Source organism: Fulmarus glacialis, unplaced genomic scaffold, assembly GCF_000690835.1.
Source record: "Fulmarus glacialis isolate BGI_N327 unplaced genomic scaffold, ASM69083v1 scaffold2905, whole genome shotgun sequence".
In the NCBI taxonomy this organism is placed as follows: domain Eukaryota; kingdom Metazoa; phylum Chordata; class Aves; order Procellariiformes; family Procellariidae; genus Fulmarus; species Fulmarus glacialis.
The window spans coordinates 22,837-45,090 of NW_009214720.1; the positions used below are offsets into that span (position 1 = coordinate 22,837).

Genomic DNA, 22,254 nt, shown 5'->3' on the forward strand with positions numbered 1-22,254 from the left:
CTGGAGATGAGTAACAGTAATCCTGTTGGACCTACAAGAACAGACAAACTCAGGACACCATAGCTTGGCCCAATCTGCCCAAGGCCACCAGCACAGGCTAGCATCATCCAGAGCTCGTATAACCCAGACCTCATCCAAGAGGGTGGTGGGTACTACTTACAAAGACTACAGGATTATATACGCACATCTCATGAAACAAGGGACCCTGGAGGGACTTTCTGAACACCTACCAAAAAGCTGCTGGGGGGGAGGGAGTGCAGTATGACCCTCTGTTTCCAAACACAGAGCTAGGTTGGCCCCCACATCTGATGCTCCAGCCAGGGAACGATGGGTGAATATGCGAGGGATCCACAGGATCAATACATAAAAATGTATTTATTACATTATTAATAAGAGATTGATGAACAAAATGCGTTCTAAGAAATACCGGTTGTGGGTGATCTGTGTGCCCCCCTACTCTATCCCCTGTTAGGGACAGGGAAATTACAATTATGAATATTTACATGTGAGGTGAACAAAACTGAATACTTCTGCAATCCACAACATTTAAACAGTTTATATACTAGCTGAGAATACACATAATAAATCTCCTGCAGTTTGACTAAGTTAATGTTTATTAGCACCTAATCAAATAATATCCAAACAATAGCTAATATATCCAAAATTCAATGTAGGATACATGCTGGGGGGGGCAGAAGAGGAAAGGGGGGACATGGGGGAAAACTTTAAAACCCAGAACAGCTCACTTGTCATTTTCTATAAGGATGCGCACTCATACAAGCACACAGAGGGTCGACCTTCAGTGATTTGTGCTTCAGGAAAGATCTAGCATTAGTAGAAAAATATTACATACTTAAAAAATAATAATTCATATATTTCAAAGCTTGTATATTTTTATGAGAATTCATGTATTTCGAAGCTTGTATATTTTTATGAGCCACCAATAACATCAAGGCCAATTACATCCCTCATACAGTTTTGTTCATTAATTTTCACAATTATGATACGTACAAGTAATTAGAGCTTGGTAACAAGATCATCAAAAACAGTGGACAGCTGTTGTATAATTTAAAGTTTTACAGAAAAAAATACATTTTATGAAAAAAAATCTTAAATATCTGAATACATGTACACAGATAATTCAGCCCACAAATGAACTTTCCACACACTCTGCAGTATAAACTGCATACTGAGCAAAAAAAAAAATGGGAAAAATACAAAACACACAGTATTAGACAACTTTTGTTCAAAGTGGCCACCAAGTGTAAGTTCTTTGCTTTCTACTCTTACTGAAGGAAAATAAAACTCGAGTTACAGTGTCTGTAATGGTCACTTTACATATTACAATGAACTCGTGTAAAAAAGTATAAAATTTCCTTTCCTCAACAGACCACCTCTCCCAAGAAACAGATTTCTCAGTCTACTGTGAGGTTGTTTCAAACAGGTTTCACTGCACTCTTCTGGCAATGATTTAAGGAAAATCAGATGCAGTCATTTATGAAGTTAGTAAATTCTGCTCTGATACAGAAACAAAATGTTTTACTGCCTTCGTTAGCATCAAGGAAGTGAACTTGTTCTGCAGTTTCGTTTCTCACCCGTGGAACTACTTGCTGTGCATGAAGGAGCAGAACTTGAAACTGGAAGTGCTTCAACATGACATAAAACCAACAATTAGTCCTGATGATACACTACTCTATAAAAATAAAGATTTGCATTTACTGAAGAATAACCTATTTTTTGTATCTTGTAGTAGATCTTACAACACCCTCTTCGCTGCATTGTGATAAAAAGCAATTAGGTGGTTATTTAAGTTGCTAGTACACTTACAAGAGTCTACACTGACCAACAGAAACTAGCAGGAGATTTTATGAGATACTCTGATGAAAGTACAATATACATATATTATACCTACCTATACATATATACAATATACATGTATATATACAATATACAATATACAAATATTATACCTACCTGAAAGGCTTCATAAAAACAGAACACTGCTTGGGATTCTGAAGGGCCAGCATTTTGTTTTACATTTTAAATACCTAAAGACATTCTTCTACAGATGCTGAAGGAAATTTACTTCTGCTCTAACAGAAGAAATACATGGCTGCTAAAGGAATGTTTTCAGTTTTCCTAAGATATGTATGTTTTAAAATAATGTTGAACATTTTTACAGGAGGGATTATGACTGATTTATAGATAATTACTAAAACCCACAAAACATTTAGAAAATATTTATCCCAAGTTTTGAGGATATCTGTACCTTCAAATAAATACTGGACTAACTTTAAACAAGTAACAGCAACTAACCTATAAAAGGAGCATACATACAAAATGGTAGATGTATAGAAATCTTACTTGGAAAAGCATCATCTCCTTGACACCACCAATGCCAAAACAGTTTCAATGAATTTTTGAAATTATAGAATACTCAAAAAGTCTGAATAGTTACAGTATGTTGGATATTACAGACCGGTCAAATAAAAAAAAGAAGTCTCAGTAAAAGATCTTTGGCCTTCTCACTCCCCAAAGGGTTCTCCATTTTTCTTGTGTTAACGAGGAATTAACCTTAATCAGGTGTTTTAGACACTCTGTTGAACTCAAGCTACATCATTAGGCACAAAAAGGCATAATAAACATTCAAAAATCTCTGTGAAAACAAAGTTATACTCAGCTACAAAGTCAGAATATTTATAGCATGAGACCTCACAGATAAAACTATTGATTTTTCAGGTTTTTTCTTAAAAAATAAGAAACTTACAGGTAGCAAAATATCATAAAACTAAAGCTGAATTTTTCAAAAGGCCAGATGCCAGACTCCTGAATACACCATTTCTTCTTTAGCTATGATTTGCCCCTGCCTGCCATCCTAACACTGAAGAAAACCATAAAATTATCTTACAATACTATAAAACAAAGTATCACTAATTGTTCAAAAAATTATTTTCCTTCATAAGGAAGGCAAAACGTTATTTAACCACAAAATTACAAATTCCAAATTATGCGTCAAGCCCCTTATTAAAAATACAGTTTTGAGTTTTTAGTTAGAGCACCACTCTGAAAAGACTGTGATGTATAAAATTTGGTATTGGGAGACCACAGAAACACTAAGCTCAGTAAAAAGGTGGCGCATGGATCTCACCAGAGTCTGCACTACCTGATGATTCTGTTTAAAAGGCTGCCTTTTGCTTTCCAGGCAGCTTGTGTAAACAACCCCCTTACACACCATATTACACAAACAAACTTGTTCAACTTAGCAAGCAAAACTGCTCCCTGAATTATGAACAACAGGAACTGTCCCCAGGAAGCAGAAGACTTCTTTAAAGCAATACACCGTGCTAATGCAGGGAGCTTCATCAGCAGAAAGCGTATGGAAGCCGTAAAATCATGCCACTCTTAAATTAGGAAATGAACTTCATTTGCTTCACATCAGTGCTGAATTTGATCCTTTACTGTTAATGCAAACCGCTTAAATTTCAACTTCCCACATGCAGTTTTAGTAGATTTTGAATGAATACTCCACATCTAAGGATAGACAAAGCATACAAAAATCAGAAAATAATATCCTTTCTTATATGCAGCTCTAGCTTAGAGAGAGAAAAAACAAAAACAAAAAAAAAGAAAAAAGAAGAAAACCAAGTAAGGATTCTGTTGTGGGCTCAAATCCAAAGGCATTCAGAGAAGAAAAAGTAAACTGACAAGAACAGGTAAGAATGATACTGCAAGGAAAGACATAAAGTAGAATAATTCATAACAGATGAACATACACCTTGAGCAGATGAACTTATACCTAAGTGCAAAGGGAGCGTAAACTTGCTACTACTTCCCACCAGCACATACTTGAGAAATCAGCTTTAAAAATTAAATAGGAGCTTGATAAGACACTATTCTTATATGACCCTCATTACCGTATTTGAGCATCTGCCATTAGCATGTTGAGGGATATGAATAATCGCTCTTGAGTCCTTGGTGATAACTTGGGCTTAACTCCAGACATACTGTTTGCTGGGGTGAGGCTCTGTATCATCTTCTGATAAAACTGAAGATGGTAAATACCTTGCCAGGAGGAAGGCGCTTAGTGTGGCTTCTGGCTCCTTCCTTGAAAACGCCCTAAAAGCGCATTTTGTTTTGTTCACTTGCTGTGGCCTCCCTGACTCAGTCTTGGATTTTAAATGTATGTGTTCAAGTAAGAGAACACAAAAAAAAGAGCAAGACGACTTCTCACAGCAAACATTTGTAAAAGTTTATCAAGGTCCTCAGCTAATGTGGAAATTCACTGTAAACTAGGACTTGTCTCCTAAAGATACACCTGTGCTGTCACATTAGTGTAGTTCTTCAACTTTCAATCAAGCTCACTCAGTTACACACACAGCCTTCGTTCTAGCTCTCTCTAGCTCTAGTTTGGAGAGAACCAAGTGAAAATAGTGAAATTTAGGCAGAGGAAAGGCTGGTACATACTTGAGTGCTCGCCCTACTGATGTAGAGCACCCTCATAACAGCAGTATACACGCAGCCAAGTGAGCTCTGTCTCCTGGGCAAGTGTGAGAAAGTTCATGATTCCTGACAAATGGAGCTCTCTCTGTTTTCATCTTGGAGCATTTCAATGCACCAGGCCCTAGGCCATGGTAACAGCCCAAGCACCAGGATTTTGACTTTGATGGGACATCAGAGTAAAAAGGAGAGGTAGAGTCTGCCATGCGCTCAGCAGCCTACACTGCTGAAGGGGGATGCTTCTGGCTGCTGCAAAGATGTGCTGAATCAGTACAGACTTTTGGAGAAGGGCCAGGTGGCTCTCAGCCCCTTTGAAGGCGAAGGCTGCTGGGTGGTTAGTCACTACGCTACTCATCCCAAACAAATTCGTGGCTGGTGGGAGAACACCACCTGCTTTTGCTGGCAGAACCAAGCAAGTCTTCCCACATGCAGCAAGCATGATCCACCACATTCAAAAAAAAAAAAAAAAAAAAAAAACACCCAAAAAAACAACCACTGAAGATGTTGACCCTGTGATGGTAAATGTGACATATGGAAATGCCGTTTGTATGCAATTATGTCTATACATTGAATAGCGTCTTAAACACAGGGGTCATTTTCTTAAATATGGGTTTTGTATCGAACAGACTTGAGATTCTCTGTGTACTATGCGGTTCAGTATATTCCTGTGTTGTAATGAATTTCACTGGCTTAATTTTCAAAAGCAAAACTTTCTGCATTTTCTTTAGGACTAGCTGCTGTAAAGGCATATAATAAAGCTGAATTTTAAAAGCTCACTGTAGAAAAGAATATTGTAACTTGCACCTCAGAATGCTGGAGGAAATTTACTTATATGTCAAGAGACCAAAAAATGCAGACGAAACAATGTGAGAAACACCTTTTTTTTTTTTAACAAAAGTCTGAAAACCTCATCTCCTCTGGATTATTTCAGCAGGTGTTCCTTTATAGATCCCGAACTAATAAAAGATAAAATGAGCTTTTAGTATCTAGAAGACCTAAGTTAAATGCCATGATTTGCCTCCACTTGCTTAATAGCTGGATCAATGCTTACAAATGTAACTAAAGCTTAAAACAAATTTAAGCTGTTATACCAATGTTACTCTTCTTCTATTTAATTCATCCTTTGCAGTGCCTCTCCTGGAAGTAAGTTTTTGTGACAAAACTTCTGAGTGCTTCTCTACTAACTATTCAAAAGTTGAATTCCAAAAAGAAAAATTTATTCTGCCTAGTTCTCTTCAAACACTTTCATAGCTTCCAAGAACCATCTTCATCACACCTATCATTACCTACTTAGTTCTATGACTGTATCTTTATAGATTTTTACAGAATGATAACAAGACTATTTAAATAAAAGATTAAAGTTACTGATGTGACATTAGCAGAAGTTCTCAGTGGCTTCAGTCAAACAACATACCATTCTGAATTTTTCCCAGCTTGCAAACAAGTATAACTCAGTGTTAATACCAACAACACTACAATCTTCAAAACTCATTTGTAACACAATTCAATTCCTAGCTGAAATTAAAATGCAGTTCTGATCTGGAAAATATCAATGGACATTGGTCCATCAATACTTTTTTACTTACAAACTCAATACCTTGGAGTCTGATGCCTCCATCATTAGTCTACTGTGTTTGGGAATGAACCACATGGTTTTATGTGACTGTCAGTCTAACAAGCTTTGATGGACAACACTTGCACCTCCAACTGGAGACATTTTAATAATTGAGCCCACTTCAGAAGACACACTGCACAGAGTTAAGGTTTCAGAAGAGCAATATTGGATTATTATTTTCCATCTCTTCTCACAGACTTGCACAAAGATTTTGCAATGGCTGACCTTTACACTTGGAGTATCAGCAAATTATTATTTAATCATAAGTGAAACCAATCGGGTGATTTGCTTTTGTTAAGAGTTCATTTATCTGAATTTAAAAGAATTTAATTCTATTAATTAAATAAAATTACCACTCCATGGGTATAGATAATCCCAAATTGGCTTCGAGTTCAGTGAACTCTGGAGAGGTTCATTAGCTTAGATGCAGCACCACAGGAATGTAGCTACATGGCTTCCAAAGCCATTTCAAGTCCGGCAGAGGTACAGAACTGATTTGTTTCAGCACGTATCTTGAGCTCATAAACCTGCCAGACCCAAAATGACTCCATGCTGAGCTAGTTTGGATGCCTCTGATCTTAACTCTCAGGACTTGGACTTGAAATAGCATGGTGGTGAAGCAGTTAGCCATCCATTATCACCACTAGTCCTGGGGGGCTTTTTTTACCCAGACACAGAACTGTAACACGGCATGAGGCTAACCAGATCAGCACCAGCATCCAGGTTCCAGCCATGCCGCTCCAGCAGGGCTACTGCTGAGCCAGAACTAATCCTCAGGGTGATTATTTGCAGTTGGGTGAATCCATCCTGGACTTCCCCAGTGTCTGATCGTAACCACAGCATCCAATGTTGTCCCAGTTATCTAGGACGTCCTGCTCCCCACAATCCTGGATAACAGAGACTTGGTTACACAACATCCCAATCAACAGAACATAAATCCATTTGAAGAAATTGAAAACTAAAGATAGCACTGAAGAGGTTCAGTTTTAATTAGTGCGAAACAGCATCTCATTTTTTCCATCTCAGAGGACATTATAACATACTTTGTATATTATATAATACTCTCAAGTAGAAAGAAAAGTTAAAATACTGGAGGTTTATTTCCTCCTTTTTTTTCCTTCAGGAGGATATATACTTTAGGAGGATATATAAATACGGAAGTGTCAAATCATTTCATTTCAATATTTCATAATCCAAAGGAACACTCAAATTTTATTAAAATCTTACTAGGAGGTTCTTGTTCTCTTTGTTACTTCATTTTGAAGCTGTTCAACATTAACCTCCAATATCCCACTGATACCTCTTATCACACTGGAGTTGCACTCTAAGCACCCAAAATACCGTAATTCTTTTTTTTAGGTTTCCCTAAAACAATGGAGCAGGTTTTCTATGAAGGTTATGAAATTTCCATCCCTGGAAAAATTCAGAACTCAACAGGTCAGGCCCTGATCAGTGCTTTGAGCAGAGGCCCGACCAGATGTGACCTCCAGAGGTCCCTTCCAACCTAAATTATTCTGTGATTATATCTGTCTGCAGTCCTAGAGTTTCCTGTGGTGCAACACGGAGAGGTCAGAAGTCATGCACTGCCTCCAATGAGGCTGAGTGGGAGTCTTAGAACACTAAAGAAACGGGCAATCGCCGAGGAATGTCACTGACATTACTAGAATAATTCTGAATTTTGAGGCAGCAGCAAGAGCAAAGCATTATCTTTTCTCATGCTGTTTTTTTATTGCTTTATGTCAAATTCTATCTCTATTTTACCAATAAAACTCTAGTGGCTTGAATTATTTTTCACTTGATTTACATTGACAGAAAAGAGACGATGTTTTTGGTATTTTAATTATCATAATTGAGAATCTACAAATGAACATGTATTTGCAAAAACCTCATTCCCTCCCTCTCCCATTTAAACTCTGTATGAGCTCATCAGGTAACCCACATTATAAGGTGCAGGACCACAAAATAGCTAATGAAGACAGTTTCCATCCCAACACTCATGAAGTATTTACACAATATTTACACAGTCCTCTCTCTTTAATGAAAAAACTTCAGTGTGTCACAACGCCTTGAAACTAAAAAGATGTTTGTACGGAAAAAATTGTAATTGGTAGTGGGTCCCATATAGCCAAATTACGGCTCTAATCCAATCACTAAATTGCCATATGCTCTGTTCTAAGCAATCAGCCAGTTCCCTATCACGACTCTCCAGAAATAACTGTGCTTTGCAATTGCCCAGCTGGGCATTTAAAATGTTCCACAAAGGTCTGGTGCCATCCATTTGGTGGAAAAGGACATCACGCCATCGTGGTCCTTGCAAATTCATCCAATTCTTATTTTTGAGACCAAATGTTGAAAAAGAGTAACAAATGCAGTCACAAAACTCTGAAAATGTGAACAACTGCAAAGTACTGTTGTAGATATTTATAGGAAGCACTAATGGAACTGAGAGAAAAGTCACACATCTCCAGGTTTGCCCCCTGATTTACTCATTTTAAGACAAAGACCTATAATACATATAAAATGCACTCAAACCATTAGGCAACATCGGCTTCCCAGTCTAAAACTGGGATCAGTATTCATTCCTTGCCCACACAGAAGCCCTTAGAGATGCACTGGGAAACAGACACCCATTCTTTGACTGAATGTCCTCTTCTCTTGGGGATTTAAAAAAAATTCCCTCCCAACCCCCCGCTTGAATGTTCTCTTTTTGTGAAGTGTATATCCCAGCAGGCCTAAAGCAAGACTTGACTAAGAGACGTGTAAGTATTAACCGATAGTCATTCATGTGTTGTATGTTAGACTGTAGTCAAAAGATGAGAATAGCCCTAAAACCAGGGACCAGAACCTGCATCTTCTGCTCCCGCCAGTGCCTGGAGCACAGGTACGAAGCCCCTGTTCCTCTTGCCCTTCTCCGGAGTGTACCCTGACACGTGGCCAGCTGCCGAGAGGCTCAGGATCCACAGCACAGGTGGAGAGACCTTCTCTCTGCACCTGGAAGACTTTCTTCAGATGCAGCAAAGAGGTGGGCTTAAAGGTGGACACCAACAATATTGGATACACACAACTCTTCTCATGGGTTTCCTCACACGAGGCAGAGGCCATCTTCAGTGCTTTGCCTTGCTCACCCAACCGCACTCACGATCCCTCATGGTCACTGGATGGAGAGTGACAGCATCAAACCAGGCAATAAACAATCCTTTGCACTGTACTCCGAGGTCTTCAGAGGAACCTGCATCTTCTATTAGCTGCATAAGGATTGGTAGCTATACCGGGCCAGCTGAAAAGGACCTCTGCTGCAGATCAAGTGTCTCTATGGACTCTGATCACTTTGTTTTGTGTTATTGTTTTCTTTTAAACAAATATCAGATTTTTGATACTTCAATTGAAATATGAAAAAAAAAAAAGGGTATTTTATCAACATTTAAAAGTAAAAATACCCCAGTGAAAGGAAATCAATTAAAAGCTTTCTCCTTTCCTCCAAACACACAGAAAACAAAATTCTCCACAAACACTCTAATTTTCACAACGCAGTTCAGCAATATTCTCTCTCTACCTAGTTGCTGAAAATGTGACTGAAGAGTACAATAAGAACTCAGAAACATCTGGCTGGATTAATTAAATCCCTATTTTTCATAAGGAGAATTTATTCTTACGTACTTCAAATTTCAAATTTCCCAATATCAAATCCTCTCAGTCACAGTATGACCTTTTTAACGTATTTCAAAAGCACGCTCCTTTGAACTTCACAGAAATAATTCAGCTCACGTACTGTGTGTATTTACATACCACTGTATCTGACCAGTCTATAGCATATAGACCTAGCATATTTGCCTATTTGCATATTTGCTAATGCAAAATGCATCCTCTCTGAAACTACTATGGACAGGGAAGTATATTAGGAGCCTTAGATTTGGCCTATTTGCAAAAAACTCAGAAAGTCATGCCAAGGCAAAGCAGAAAACTTGGACTGTTCCCCTCTTCAGGTCTAGTTAATAGGATTGTTTTTACAGAACAAAAGAACAAAGCATAAATATTTAATTCTCATGATATGCAAACACTGTATTGTTTTCCTGTTGGTATGGATAACGCTCCTGTTCACATTTTTATTTGCTATCCAAGTAGATTAACATAAGTACAACTTGCCACCTCTGCACTTCAGGAAACGGTGAAGATGAGACAGGCATTTCTCAGTTTTAGCAAGGACTGGAATACCCTGGGTCGACAGAAAACCGCATGTGCATTATTTTTCTCACAAAGTCAGGTCACAGAGTATAGTACAGCTGTTCACTGGGACAAGAAACATTATTTGCAGGACTTTAAATCAGCAACACAATTCTTAAAACTAATTTTATTCTTATTCTTATGGTACTATTTTATAAATAAATAATGTGACTTAGTATTTAATTGTTTCAACCTGAGATTTTAATTTTTCACCCACCAGTATGGGAAATCTCTTGGCAGCTCTGGAGGCTGTGTGAAAATTAAATTTTTTGTTTAATTATAAATTGGTTTTGCTGTAATAGTGGAGGCTTTAATTGAAATATTTTAATTAAGTGCTTGAAGCAACACAATGCCGGCTTTTTACTGGAGACTAGCTTATCTAACAGTCTGGAGTTTCACATTTACTCAGCTCCTGTGCTGAACATACAGACTGCTATATAACCAATTCTAACTGCTGCTTCTACCTGGCTAATGGCATGTAAAAAGACAAACAGCGAGTGCATTCAACTACACATCTCAGACCATGTTAATAATTTGGGCAGTAAAAAGGGGTGGTTAGGACTGTTTAAAAATAGAGTGAGTGAAAGAAAGATAATAGTTGTAGCATCTTGTTCAAAATGTATTGTGATCTCCACAGATATACTTCCTGCCTTCTGGCAACCCTCCCAGGAGGAACAAGTGGCAGACAGGGCTATCAGATTGCTCTCCGACGGATGGCCAGACTATGGCAAAACATAAGCTCCAGCAGGGAATGCTGCTCTCTTCTTCTCCAGACAGGATATCAAAATTGAAAGCACTTGGAAGGTTCATAAATAGCAATATCAACACTATTAAGATTTCAGGAGTGTGGGGAGGGGGAAAGGGTTGATTGCTTTTTAACAGATTCATTTCCACGTTTGAACATTTCAGAAACAACACGATCTGTCTCTGTGGCCCCTCCTGATTACACTAACAAATAAAGAAATGGGTTCTAGAAGTACAGAGGAAACTGAGAACAGCAGCAGAAGAATTTCATACTTGTAAAACACTATATACCCAAAAACTCTGAAGGTTTCTGGAAAGAGGGGTCAGGCAGGTGCTATTATCCTGAAAACATGGGCAAGAACAGCAGAACAGTAATGCTGATTACCTGCCCCAAATCTATCTGCAAACACCTGCATGGCTGCTTTGAGAACTAGGCTATAAAACGGTTTATCTGTTATCGTGTTGGGTAAAAAAAACCAAGCCACCTAAGGTTTCAAGCACTAACTACTACGGAAACTGCCTCTGCAATATAGCAAATGAGTTAGAAACATTTATACCTCATTGCAGATCACACCAGAAGAGTTACCTGCAGGGAAACCACACAAGAACCAGAAGAGGCAAGGATGTAGTTACAAATTAAAGATATTGAAATATATGCCTGAGTTAACAAGAGTTGTGGGGAAGAACTTTCCATGCATTGCAATAACAGGAAGATATTGTTATTTAAAAAAAGCCCTCTTCCCTTCTACTAAACAATGCCCTCATTGATCAAATAACCTAAGATCAAACAACAGATAACTACAACAACGTTCCACTGTACTTGACAGTAGATTAATTAAACTACACAGGAACATACTGATTCACACAACGTATCTTCCTCCAGCAGAAAGCACTTAGGAAGAAAAGGGAGAAGGACAAGAATTTAGTGCAATTATGTAAAAGAGACAAAATGTCATTTCAGAAAACAAGTAATGGCTGGGTCAAGTAACTAGGTAAAGTAATACTTCAAAATGTAAGGGTGGAGCACTGCAGAGTGTTTCTTGCCCTATTTCTCTCATATTCCCGTTCTGTACTGGATAGCACAATTCATTCTGACTGTCTGAAGAAGAAAAGCCTGCCAACTAATCTTAGAAGCCAACGGAGAGAGATTAACAGAGGAAATGAGTAGGTCTGGGCTTCAAAATCCACCTTCTCCAATTTCCCCTTCTTCCATCTCAAGTGCATAACAAAGCTGTTACGAAACCACATGTTGTAGTGGTAAAAAAACCATTTTGTTATTTTTTAAATCTCTGAGTCAAGAACATGGCCAAAATCGTGCCTAAAAGCTGAAGAAGCTTGCCAGAGTTGGCAGGACAAAAATTTCAGGAAAATTAAGAAATTCTCAGCTGGTGGAGATCACTTTAGCTCCTTAATCCACATTGCTATGCTGATCCACACCAGCTGAAAATCTGAACCTTCTTTTGTGTCGTGCTATTTTTAAGTAGCTAAACTTCAGCCTTGAGTACAATTGTTCAATCCTATGACGTGGTCCTGAAAGACAAGTACAGTGCAAGTAAAAAAGAGCCATCACCAACATGTCCCAGTCACTCACCAAATCCTTCATATGCCCATCAATTCTTATTAGTGCGATTAAATTACCTACAGCTGTTCCCGAGGCTCTGCTGGGAGCTAGAATGATACACAGCAAACCCCCAAAAGTGGAAGCTTTTCTGCTTTTAACATTCCCTCCTGTTCAGACCACTTATGCCACCTGTGTTTTCTATTAGTCACCTTGGTGGCCTGTAACATTATCCCTCTGTGAGGGCAAGACATAACCTCGGCTTTTGTGTCGCATGTTACCCAATGTCTTCTTCCATCACTTACTCTCCGCAAGAAAACGAACTGTAGTATCTCTTCCCATTAAGAAATTCCCTTGGTCTCCAAGGTGAGAAAAAATTCCATGGCAGCACCTAGATCTATTAAATCATACAAACCCAAGCTTTGGGAACAAAACTGGGTCTGTCAGATTGTTGACGTCATCCCTCAGACACTCACCAGCGTGACAATGGCACATTCAGCAGTCAGTTGAGCAGCACTGAACAACGTCCGAACAAAGCGGTAAATCTGTTTCTGCTCTGGGTCATGTTTGTCATAATCTGGCGGCACTTCGGATTTCTAAGGAAGAAATACTTCCAAATAGGTGACTGAAACAAAATGAAGCAGACGGAAGGACAGACAGTTCACATGAAAGGGAAGAAGAGGCAGATGAACTTACCGAAAGGGGATGAAGGTTTTCATCAAAAATATCTAAGAGCATTCTTCCATCTGTGTCCCTAAAAGATATTAAAACCAAAGTAGCGTCATTATCTGAACACAACAACATGCAGCTCTCATAGACACAAGTGTATCGTTAAAACTCCAATACTGCTTGTGCTGCGGGGTGCTTAGGAACACTGCAGAAATGTGATTTTCAAATACAAGTTGGACTTATTCTGCCATAAGGTTCACGTGTAATATGAAATCCATACTACAAAATATGCTACAATTTTCAGCTTTCAATGCCAAAGACACACAGCCTTTGCACACTCTACTGTGAGGCTTTTTCACAACCTAAGAGGTACTACTATAAACTTATCACAAAATCAGCTCAGCTTACTCTCCTTTTCTTAACTGTTAATCCTCGCAATCTCTTTTTTTAAGTAATTCCTTCTCCTCCTCTATTGTCAACATCACGAACACTTACAAATATGCCTAATTCCTCCTCCTCCTCTACTGTCAACATCACGAACACTTACAAATATGCAGCACTATTTTTACAGTTATCCTTTAGTTAATACATACATAGTTCACTTTTTATTTCGTTGGAAAACCCTACCCTACTAATGATTTCTGAAAGCAAGAACGAGTATACGAAAAAAAATTTCAGACAAAATAATATTCTTATTCACTGGGTTTATTTGCTACTTTGCTCTCAGATCCCTGTTGCTCAATATCAGCATGAAAGTTGATGCAACTTCACAAGCCCAACATCCAGAATGTAATTTAAGATTTTTGCTGTGTGCAATCTTTGCAGGAACATGAACAATCACAAAAGCAAGTGGTAGAACAGTGCCAGTTAGAACTGGACACTTTCTGGACAGATGCATCCATGTCACTTACTTATTACAATCCCATCTTTATTTCTAGCATCCCTGGTACTTAGGTCATAGAGTTCTTAAGAGAGAAACCGCTGAATATGTTACCTGTCTTTACTCAACAGTATCTGTCTCTCAGAGCATGCAAACATGAGTTTTACAGTGGATTCATGTCTACAAAATGTACTTATTAGCAAGTAACATTTAAACCTCAACATCTGAAGATGACATTTTTTCTGCTATAAAGCCTGCTAACACCGGAAATAAACACTTTTTTTTTTTTTTTTTAAAGGAGTACCTGAATTAAAACAAAAAAGCAGATTGAGATAATTACTAGAAAATTCCTAATCAGCAAGGATTTTAGGCCAGACTCTTTTACCACTACATAAAAAGGCTAGTATCTTAATGCAGAAGTAGTCTCACTGGAATCACTGATGTGCTACAGTAAACTGTGGCCTTTCACAATGAGAGAAAGAAAGCATTTCCTATTTTATTTCTTCATGCTGTAGCTGCTGCATGCCGTGAAGGCACATTTGATTGCCCTCAAAAAAACTATTACACACAAAAAAAAAGGAATTGATAGGTTTTCGTCTTCATTAGAACAAATTCACATTGTTATCTTTCACAAATAAACCATCTAGTAATTGATCTAAGCATTTTTCATGGTTAGTTTGTTGGGGTTTATCTTATTTATTTATTTAGCAAATTCACCAATATTTATGAATTCCTCCAAAAATAAGATAGGTGTAGTCTTTTACTGCTTGTTGAATAGCTAAGCACAATAAAAGCTGCAGAAAGCCAATCAATATAACAATGATAGGAGACACTTGGAAAAGAAGGAATGATAACTAGAATGTTACAATCAAATGAAATGTGGGAAACATATGAAGAAATATTCTGTTTCATGTATAGTTCCTCAAAAAACTGGAGTTGGTGAGAGTTTGGAACATCAGAAAGTAATTCAGTTTTAAGCCTACTCTGCCGGAGAAAAGGAACAAATAAATACTGTCTGAAAAGAATTCTTCCCTGGCAAAGCAGGTGTTCGACTCATTTTCTGTCAAAATCAACCTTGAGGCTATATAAGAGTTACAGTGGTTTCTTGCTCCCCACCCCCATAATGAACCAAAATCTACCACATACGTCAACAACTTCCTCTTGCCTATAATGGCAGGAAACAGAACATATGTTTTGCCACTGCTCTTTCAGCAGCAGGTACAAGTGAATGCTGCTGTCACGTTGTCCCTCCCTTCCTAAATCAGAGACAACCTAAGACAGAACAGTCACGTCACATCCTTCATTTCAGAGTTGTTAACTGACGTACGCAAGCCCGCTCCAGCATCACTGCCGAGACCATCTGTCCCGAGCGCGGCAGAGGGCGCGTTTACCACACATCTCCCCACCCCGGGCAGCTTCTGGAGGGAGAAGCAGCAGCCAGTTCCTCCTGAATAAATCACCTCTCCATCCCAAAAGCGAAAGGGCAGATAGCAAGTTTCCCAAGAAGATAACATTCGGAAGGTGTTTGTTTGCAAGACACTGACATAAACCTTTATTTTATAAAGGGTTAGCCTCTCTGTCTACTAGTTGTAGATCAAATTCGCATCAAGTTCTGTAACACCACGAATGGGCATATTTTACTGCAGACAAAAATCAGCCCCGTGGCAATCGGCACGAAGCGAGCCTGGTGTACTTTGGCTCTAGATTCCTCCTGCTCGACTGTGAGCTCTTACTGAAGTTTCTCACCCTTTGTGGTCCCTAATGTGCCCCATTCTCCTCAGCCTTTTACTCAGCTGGCATGATACTTAACAGAGCACTTGAGAATAACTTATTTCTACAAAACTTTAGAGTCTGATTATCTTTGAGATCTCTATTATTTAGTGAAGCGTAGTAAAAATTGACTAGTTAACCAAACTAACCCAGGGACAATGGAGGAAAGGGAAAAAGGGAACCGCAGATGGATAAACAAGTAATCCAGGCATGATCACTAACGCCTCATTTCCTGGGAAACAAGATCAGAAGTTTGCAAAAAGATTTCACTCCAACTTTTGCTTTACAAATTGCCATGTTTCAGTCCAAGGCCCACTGACGTCTTGGAAAGTCTTCTAAGAGCTTTCAGCAGGGATCAAGCCCTGAGCCTTTCTGCCCGTGTGCACTTCTAAAGGTTTCTCTTTAGATGCCAGCCTTGTTTCAAGAAGTGTGATGGGTTCCAGTGACCTGAAACATGGTCCCGAATGACGTACCAGCTTAACTTTAAACTTATGAGTAACTCCTTTTGTTCTAGACAGACTTCTTACAGTCCAGAAGAAAAAGCTTGTGTAAGTGGCTTGTTAGATTGAGATCTAAGCCAAGTTCTCTGAAAAGACACATTGAAAAGCCATGGACACAAAAGTCACTTAAAGTACTTATACAATCTCTCCTTAGAAATGTCAGGAAATATTATTTTATGATACTGTGACATATCATAAGCACAGGAAATTTAAGATACAAAAGCGCAATTCAACATGAAAAAAAGCTAATTCATGTACCAAGTTACTTTTTAGAGAACCTATTTTCCATTCAATTTCAATCAATTTGCCAAACAGAGATCTAAAACATACTACAACAGAATAGATAAGCCAGGACCTGCTCTGCTTCTGAGGCATCTTGAATTACATCTCTTCACAATGTCACTCTTACTGTATAATTAAGTTTTTATTTCAAAATCAATTACCTGATCACTGATGTACACAGTTAACTTTACAAACGTGTAGCCTAAAAAAATAAACCTGAAAGACACTATTCAGATTTCTCTGTATGTAATTGCAACATATGCAACAATGCAGAAGTGCCCAGTGCACATAAAACCAAACACTGAATCATCGAAGTTTTTCAATGCTGAACTGTACTCCAGATTTTTATGGTACGTAATCCTCTAATTTTTATTTTTCTAAGCAAAATAATGTATATAAAAACATAAAAGAATATGTTTCTCATTTCTAACATGGGAAATACAAAAACTACTACCCAAAAACATTTTGAAAGAAACAGAGCATGGATTTCTAGGGTTTGGGCAGTTCATTTGTTTTGATTAACAATGTATTCAGTACAAGATTTCATTATTCACATACCTGTTTTTGATGTGGTAATATATTGCAAGAGCTACACTGTAAAGAAAAATACAGAGTTAATATCTCAGGACTGTCAAATTATATTATTTGTGATATTAACATGCAAATTTAAAACCTAGCACAATGCATGACAAAAAAGTATGCTCAACAGCCTGTTTTCTTCCATTCATTGTTAGATACCAGGAAAACTGATGTAAATAGACAATTTTATAATATTTGTTTAGCACACTCCAAGTGCCTCATTTTTACTAGTAATGAAGTACCTTACAAAAATCCTCATATTCCACATACCAAGTTGCACGTACCTTCCACTTAATGCCCTACTCCACTAAAGTCAATGCTAAAACTCCTCCTGACTTCCAAGGTTGAAGATAAAGCATCACAGGCATTGGACGTTCTCTTTTATTGTTTGCTAATGCTGCCAAGCTAACATGAAGTGTTTTAATCACCATTGGCTTATGATTTTATACCTAAATCCATTAACTTTTGGCTGTCTTTCTATGTAGTTACTCACATACCAGACTCAAATACCAGGCTCCTACAGTTTTATGGCATCAAGTTACTTATTTTAACTCCAGAAAGACGACTCCCTGAATAGCTTACTGCATTATGCATTTCCTATGTTCTCAATCACACCAAGTACCTCTGTTTATATTCTGCGCAAAGACAAAATGCGTCCTTATATTCACAGAAAGCTAAGATTTTAATTACGTATACAACTAACTGTTCTCATTCACATTTGAGACTGGAGAAAATTCAGACATGGCTTCTCATGGTTCTTCTCCAGTTTCCAACTCACAACTCCAGCTTTATCGAAGGACACATGCTTTACTCATGATAGAGCTTTATTGAAGGATAAAGCAGAACCAGCACCCTCCCTACTTGTTCCAGCAGCGTAAAACCCAGTCAAAGCTAAAGAGGAAGGAGGAGGGAGGAGGGAGTTCACCAATTCTATTTGTTGACAATTTGTTTTGTCAGTGATTCACTGTAAGATGCTTATGTCTTAAACTCACACAAAACTCCCCTCCTTTTCCATAAAAGGCCTTTTAAAAGAGACAATTGGTTGCTTTGTAATTTTATTCCAGAATTTTTACATGTAAACTGACATACTGCATGTTAGAAAAACAATATGTTGGAGCTACAGAATTTTAAATTATTTCAGGTTTGGCTGTGTTGGGGTTTTTGGCGGGGGGGTTTTGTTTTTTTTTTTTTTTTTTATAGTCACATAGTGGAAAATATTTTTTCTTAGTTGAAAGTAAATATATTTTACTAACTTTGTATGAGCATTATAGCTTTTACCTGGCTGCATTAGAAGTTTTTAGACCATAAATGCTTTTTAAATTTTATTTTTTCTACAGATACATATTTAAGGGATTAAGAGATACACAGTATCTCTTAAATGTCCTGGACATTTAAAGGACACAGTCCTCACTGAACACAAAAAACACATTTATGAATGAATTTAATTTGACTGAAAGCTACTCACAAAATGAATTAGTCCTAAAATTTAATTTTAAATTATGCCCCTAGGAACACACTTGCAGCTCCTGTTCACTTTATGAAAGCTGATGCAAGAATCTATGTGCAGAGCTCTGCTTGGTGCCCATATGGTTGCTTTTGTAACAAAATGTTAAAATTAAGTTCAGGAAAATATTTACTCTTCAGAAATCTATATCAGAATCTGAAGGTCTTTCAGAGCTATAATAGATTAACTCAGATCCAAGTTTCATTCTGCTTTTCATATGCTCATTCAGCCAGCACTCAGTGTGCAGGAAAGAAGCTTATGAAGCTTTCCATCACGCTACCCTGGCCACCCCGTCAATGCTGCAGATCTCCAGTAGATGTGCTAATGTTTTAAACACACCGGTGCGTAACATGACCCAAAAGAAATAAATGAGCTGGCCAAAATACATCCCTCATAGATTTACCTAGGCGCAACAGTCATTTATCTGCAGAGACTGCCAGGATGGGAACAAGAAACGAAGCAGTCCTACAAAAGCAATAATCCTGCAATCTCCCCACCCTTAAATCTGTTGAATGTGCAGCCAGACAGGAGAGGAGGAAAAGACTCCTCACCCAGAGGCCTCATGTGCCACAGTCCAGTTTCTCACCCCACATAACCCCTTTTCAAACCCTCTGACCCCTTGCAGCTTCCAACCCTTCCCGCGCCAGCAGCCTGGCCCCAGCCCTGCACAACTCCTCCCACCCGGACCCAGCGCCGGCTCTTCCAGCCTGACCTGTGCCCTCTCCCCCCTGCAGCTCTGCCCCCTGCCACGCACCCCAAGTCTCTCCCAAACGTCACCACCTTGCTCCCCCTCAGCTTGTCTTTCTGTCTCCTCTTCCACATGGCTGCTGCTGGCCACCGTGACCCGCTGAAAATGCTTTTTGGCTGCTGCGGCCAACAGAACCCACCTCTTCTTTCCACGAGCAGTCTCAGTTCTCATGGAAAAAGGGACGCGAAACCCACCCAGAAGGCTGCACTTACAAAAATCTGCATGCAAAGGATTTTAGAGCCGAAGAGTATGAGATTCCAGGAGGAAAAAAAAACCAAACTCAAAAATGAAAAACCTTTTCCCAGTGTTCATCTGAAATATTTTAAAGTTACTAATTAAAGAAACTTGAGGAAAAGCAAGACTATATTTCAGGCAGAAATAGCTGATGAGGAATTAGGTGTTAGTCTGACTGCAAATCCCTTTTCCACTTCCCCCTTTTTTCCTTAAACAGAAAAATTAAGAACATGTTTTAGTGACCACCAACATTATAAACTCCTTTGGACTTATTAGTCTGAATATAAGTCTCTCATATAAGTATCTCTGCAGCACAGATTTTGTCTCAATAAATTTTTGCATTTGAGTACACCAAGACAACCATCCTACAAACAACTCAACAGAGTATATCAGCAATCATAATAAACAAACAGCATAAAATGCCTGAGCATTTGTTCTCTCATTTTTTCCCCTTACTGTACAAAATGTAAAGAAAAATGCTCTATAAATATCAATTTCATTTCTCTCCAAATGTAAAAAGGCACCAGTGAAACCTGAAATGATCATCTGAGACGTCACCCAAGGGTAAGCCCATGCGCGCACCACACACAAGGCTCCCCACTGCCGTATAATAAACTGCTTATGCCCTTGTACTCAATAAGGAAATTAATCTGGAGGCAATTAATTTCCATTTCAAACAGAAAACTGGAAGGAAAGCTTAACAAACGAGCATTTTCTCATGAACAGAAAGAGCTCTTCAGTTTCAGATAATTCTGAAATTCTGAATAAACAAGTACCCAAGTAAGTTTTGAGGACTCATCCAAAACAAGTACCCAGTTGAATGTTGATGCACAAGGATTTCAGCTGCTGGAATTTGAGATCCTTAACTGCTGCTTTCTGTTGAGATATGCACTATTGGGAGTTTGATTCTGCATGGATCTGAAATAAGAGTAATACCCTTTGCTCATCCTATTCACTGCCTCTGGAGCATGATTGGATTAAATAAATTTACTACTTCAAAAACTAAAACCTTTGAAGCTTGCTTACTAATGGTTCAGAAATATGTATACATAAATATATATACATAACGTAGGTTCTAGCAGAAAAAAAAAATTATAAAACCCACCATTTGATGGTATACTTGAGGTTTGGTTGACTGACTGTGCTGTCATCCAGGAAAATAGTGGAGCAGGAACTGTACTTCCTTCTCAACTGCCCAGGAGGATGCTATGAAAAACACGCAAAAGAACAATGGCAATTATGTAGTACCAAAGCATTTTTCTGAGGAGATGTAAGAATTTAGAAAAAACAAATTTCTCTGTCTCTCACAATGACGCACACAGTAATGTGATCATGTTTTGAAGCAGTTCAGAAAGTTCAGAAATAATTACCAGTGCAAAAGTCACAACAATTCCTGCCTGAGCCTTGACTAATGCTTTCAAGTCCCAGTCTCCACTCCGCCCCTCCTTCCCCAAAACCATGCAAAAATCTTTGTGCAGAATTACTCAAATACATACATACATTTGGAAAGCAAACATGAGCAAGACTTATGTTTCTGTCCTCGTTCCAAAAGAGTAAGTGGAAGAGTGAAAAAGAAATTGTGTTAATAATGAAGATTGATTTAGAAACAGATACAAAACCATGCTTGGAGAAAAGGGAATTAAAAAAACCAACCAAACAAACCCTAACAGAATGAAGTAGGGGAAAGAGGTCTTTACAGTAAAACTATGAAACCTCTAAAAATTAATAGGGAAAATTCAGAAAAAATAATTAATCAAGAATGGATTGTTATTAGACAGGAAGAAAATTGATGAAAAGATGTAAAAGAAAGTGGATATGCAAATAAAAAAGAAATGTATCTCTTAATAGAAGAAGTATTCAACAGATTTCAATCTTATTTCTGCACTACTATAGGAAAACATTGGAAAGCTCAGCCCCAAAATCACATTTGACAAGACTACTTATTTCTGAAGATTTTTTGTTGAGAGGGCTTCTCCTTCAGCTGTTTAGAGCAGCCAGCACTCCACCGGTCTAAAGAGAATAGTTTCATCATATCAGCTATTAGCTATCCCAGTCATTAATGCTCTTTGATTTTATCCTTGCTTATTCTACCTACATGAGTGACTAACTTGACCAAGAACCTGTGTCAGGAAAGTTAAGACCAGTCAAATTACATGTTTAACTTACAACAGAATAGATTTAAAATTCAGTTGGCACATCTACATGACAATTTTAATTTGTCTTACAATGAATGTTGTTTCCAGCGTCTCAGTGGAGCGACCAATGTCAATACCATCAGTGGAATCCACAGACATTTAGCAGCTCAGAGCAACTGATTAGCCAGGCTACGGTCCTGTGACTCCTACCTCAATACATCTTCCCCTGCCTTATTTCCAAAGCAGGTATTATTTCAAGTGCCAGCACTCCATCATCTCACTAATGTTTCATTTTCCATAGGCAGCAGACTTCTTAGC

The 22,254-nt window shown here is 38.3% G+C and overlaps 1 protein-coding gene across 1 annotated transcript in view; it reads right to left on the reverse strand.

The window, feature by feature from the left end:
• Positions 1 to 21,001, reverse strand: part of LOC104070202 (cyclin-Y) — a 32,557-nt gene extending 11,556 nt beyond the window's left edge. Inside the window, exons 1-4 of the mRNA XM_009578647.1 lie at positions 20,907 to 21,001; positions 17,295 to 17,330; positions 13,332 to 13,389; positions 13,112 to 13,231 (exon numbers count right to left, since the gene is read on the reverse strand). Of these exons, the coding sequence (XP_009576942.1) occupies positions 13,112 to 13,231; positions 13,332 to 13,373 (162 nt within the window). The 5' untranslated portion in view covers positions 13,374 to 13,389; positions 17,295 to 17,330; positions 20,907 to 21,001. The remainder of the gene's footprint in view (positions 1 to 13,111; positions 13,232 to 13,331; positions 13,390 to 17,294; positions 17,331 to 20,906) is intronic.
• Between the last annotated feature and the right edge of the window lie 1,253 nt (positions 21,002 to 22,254).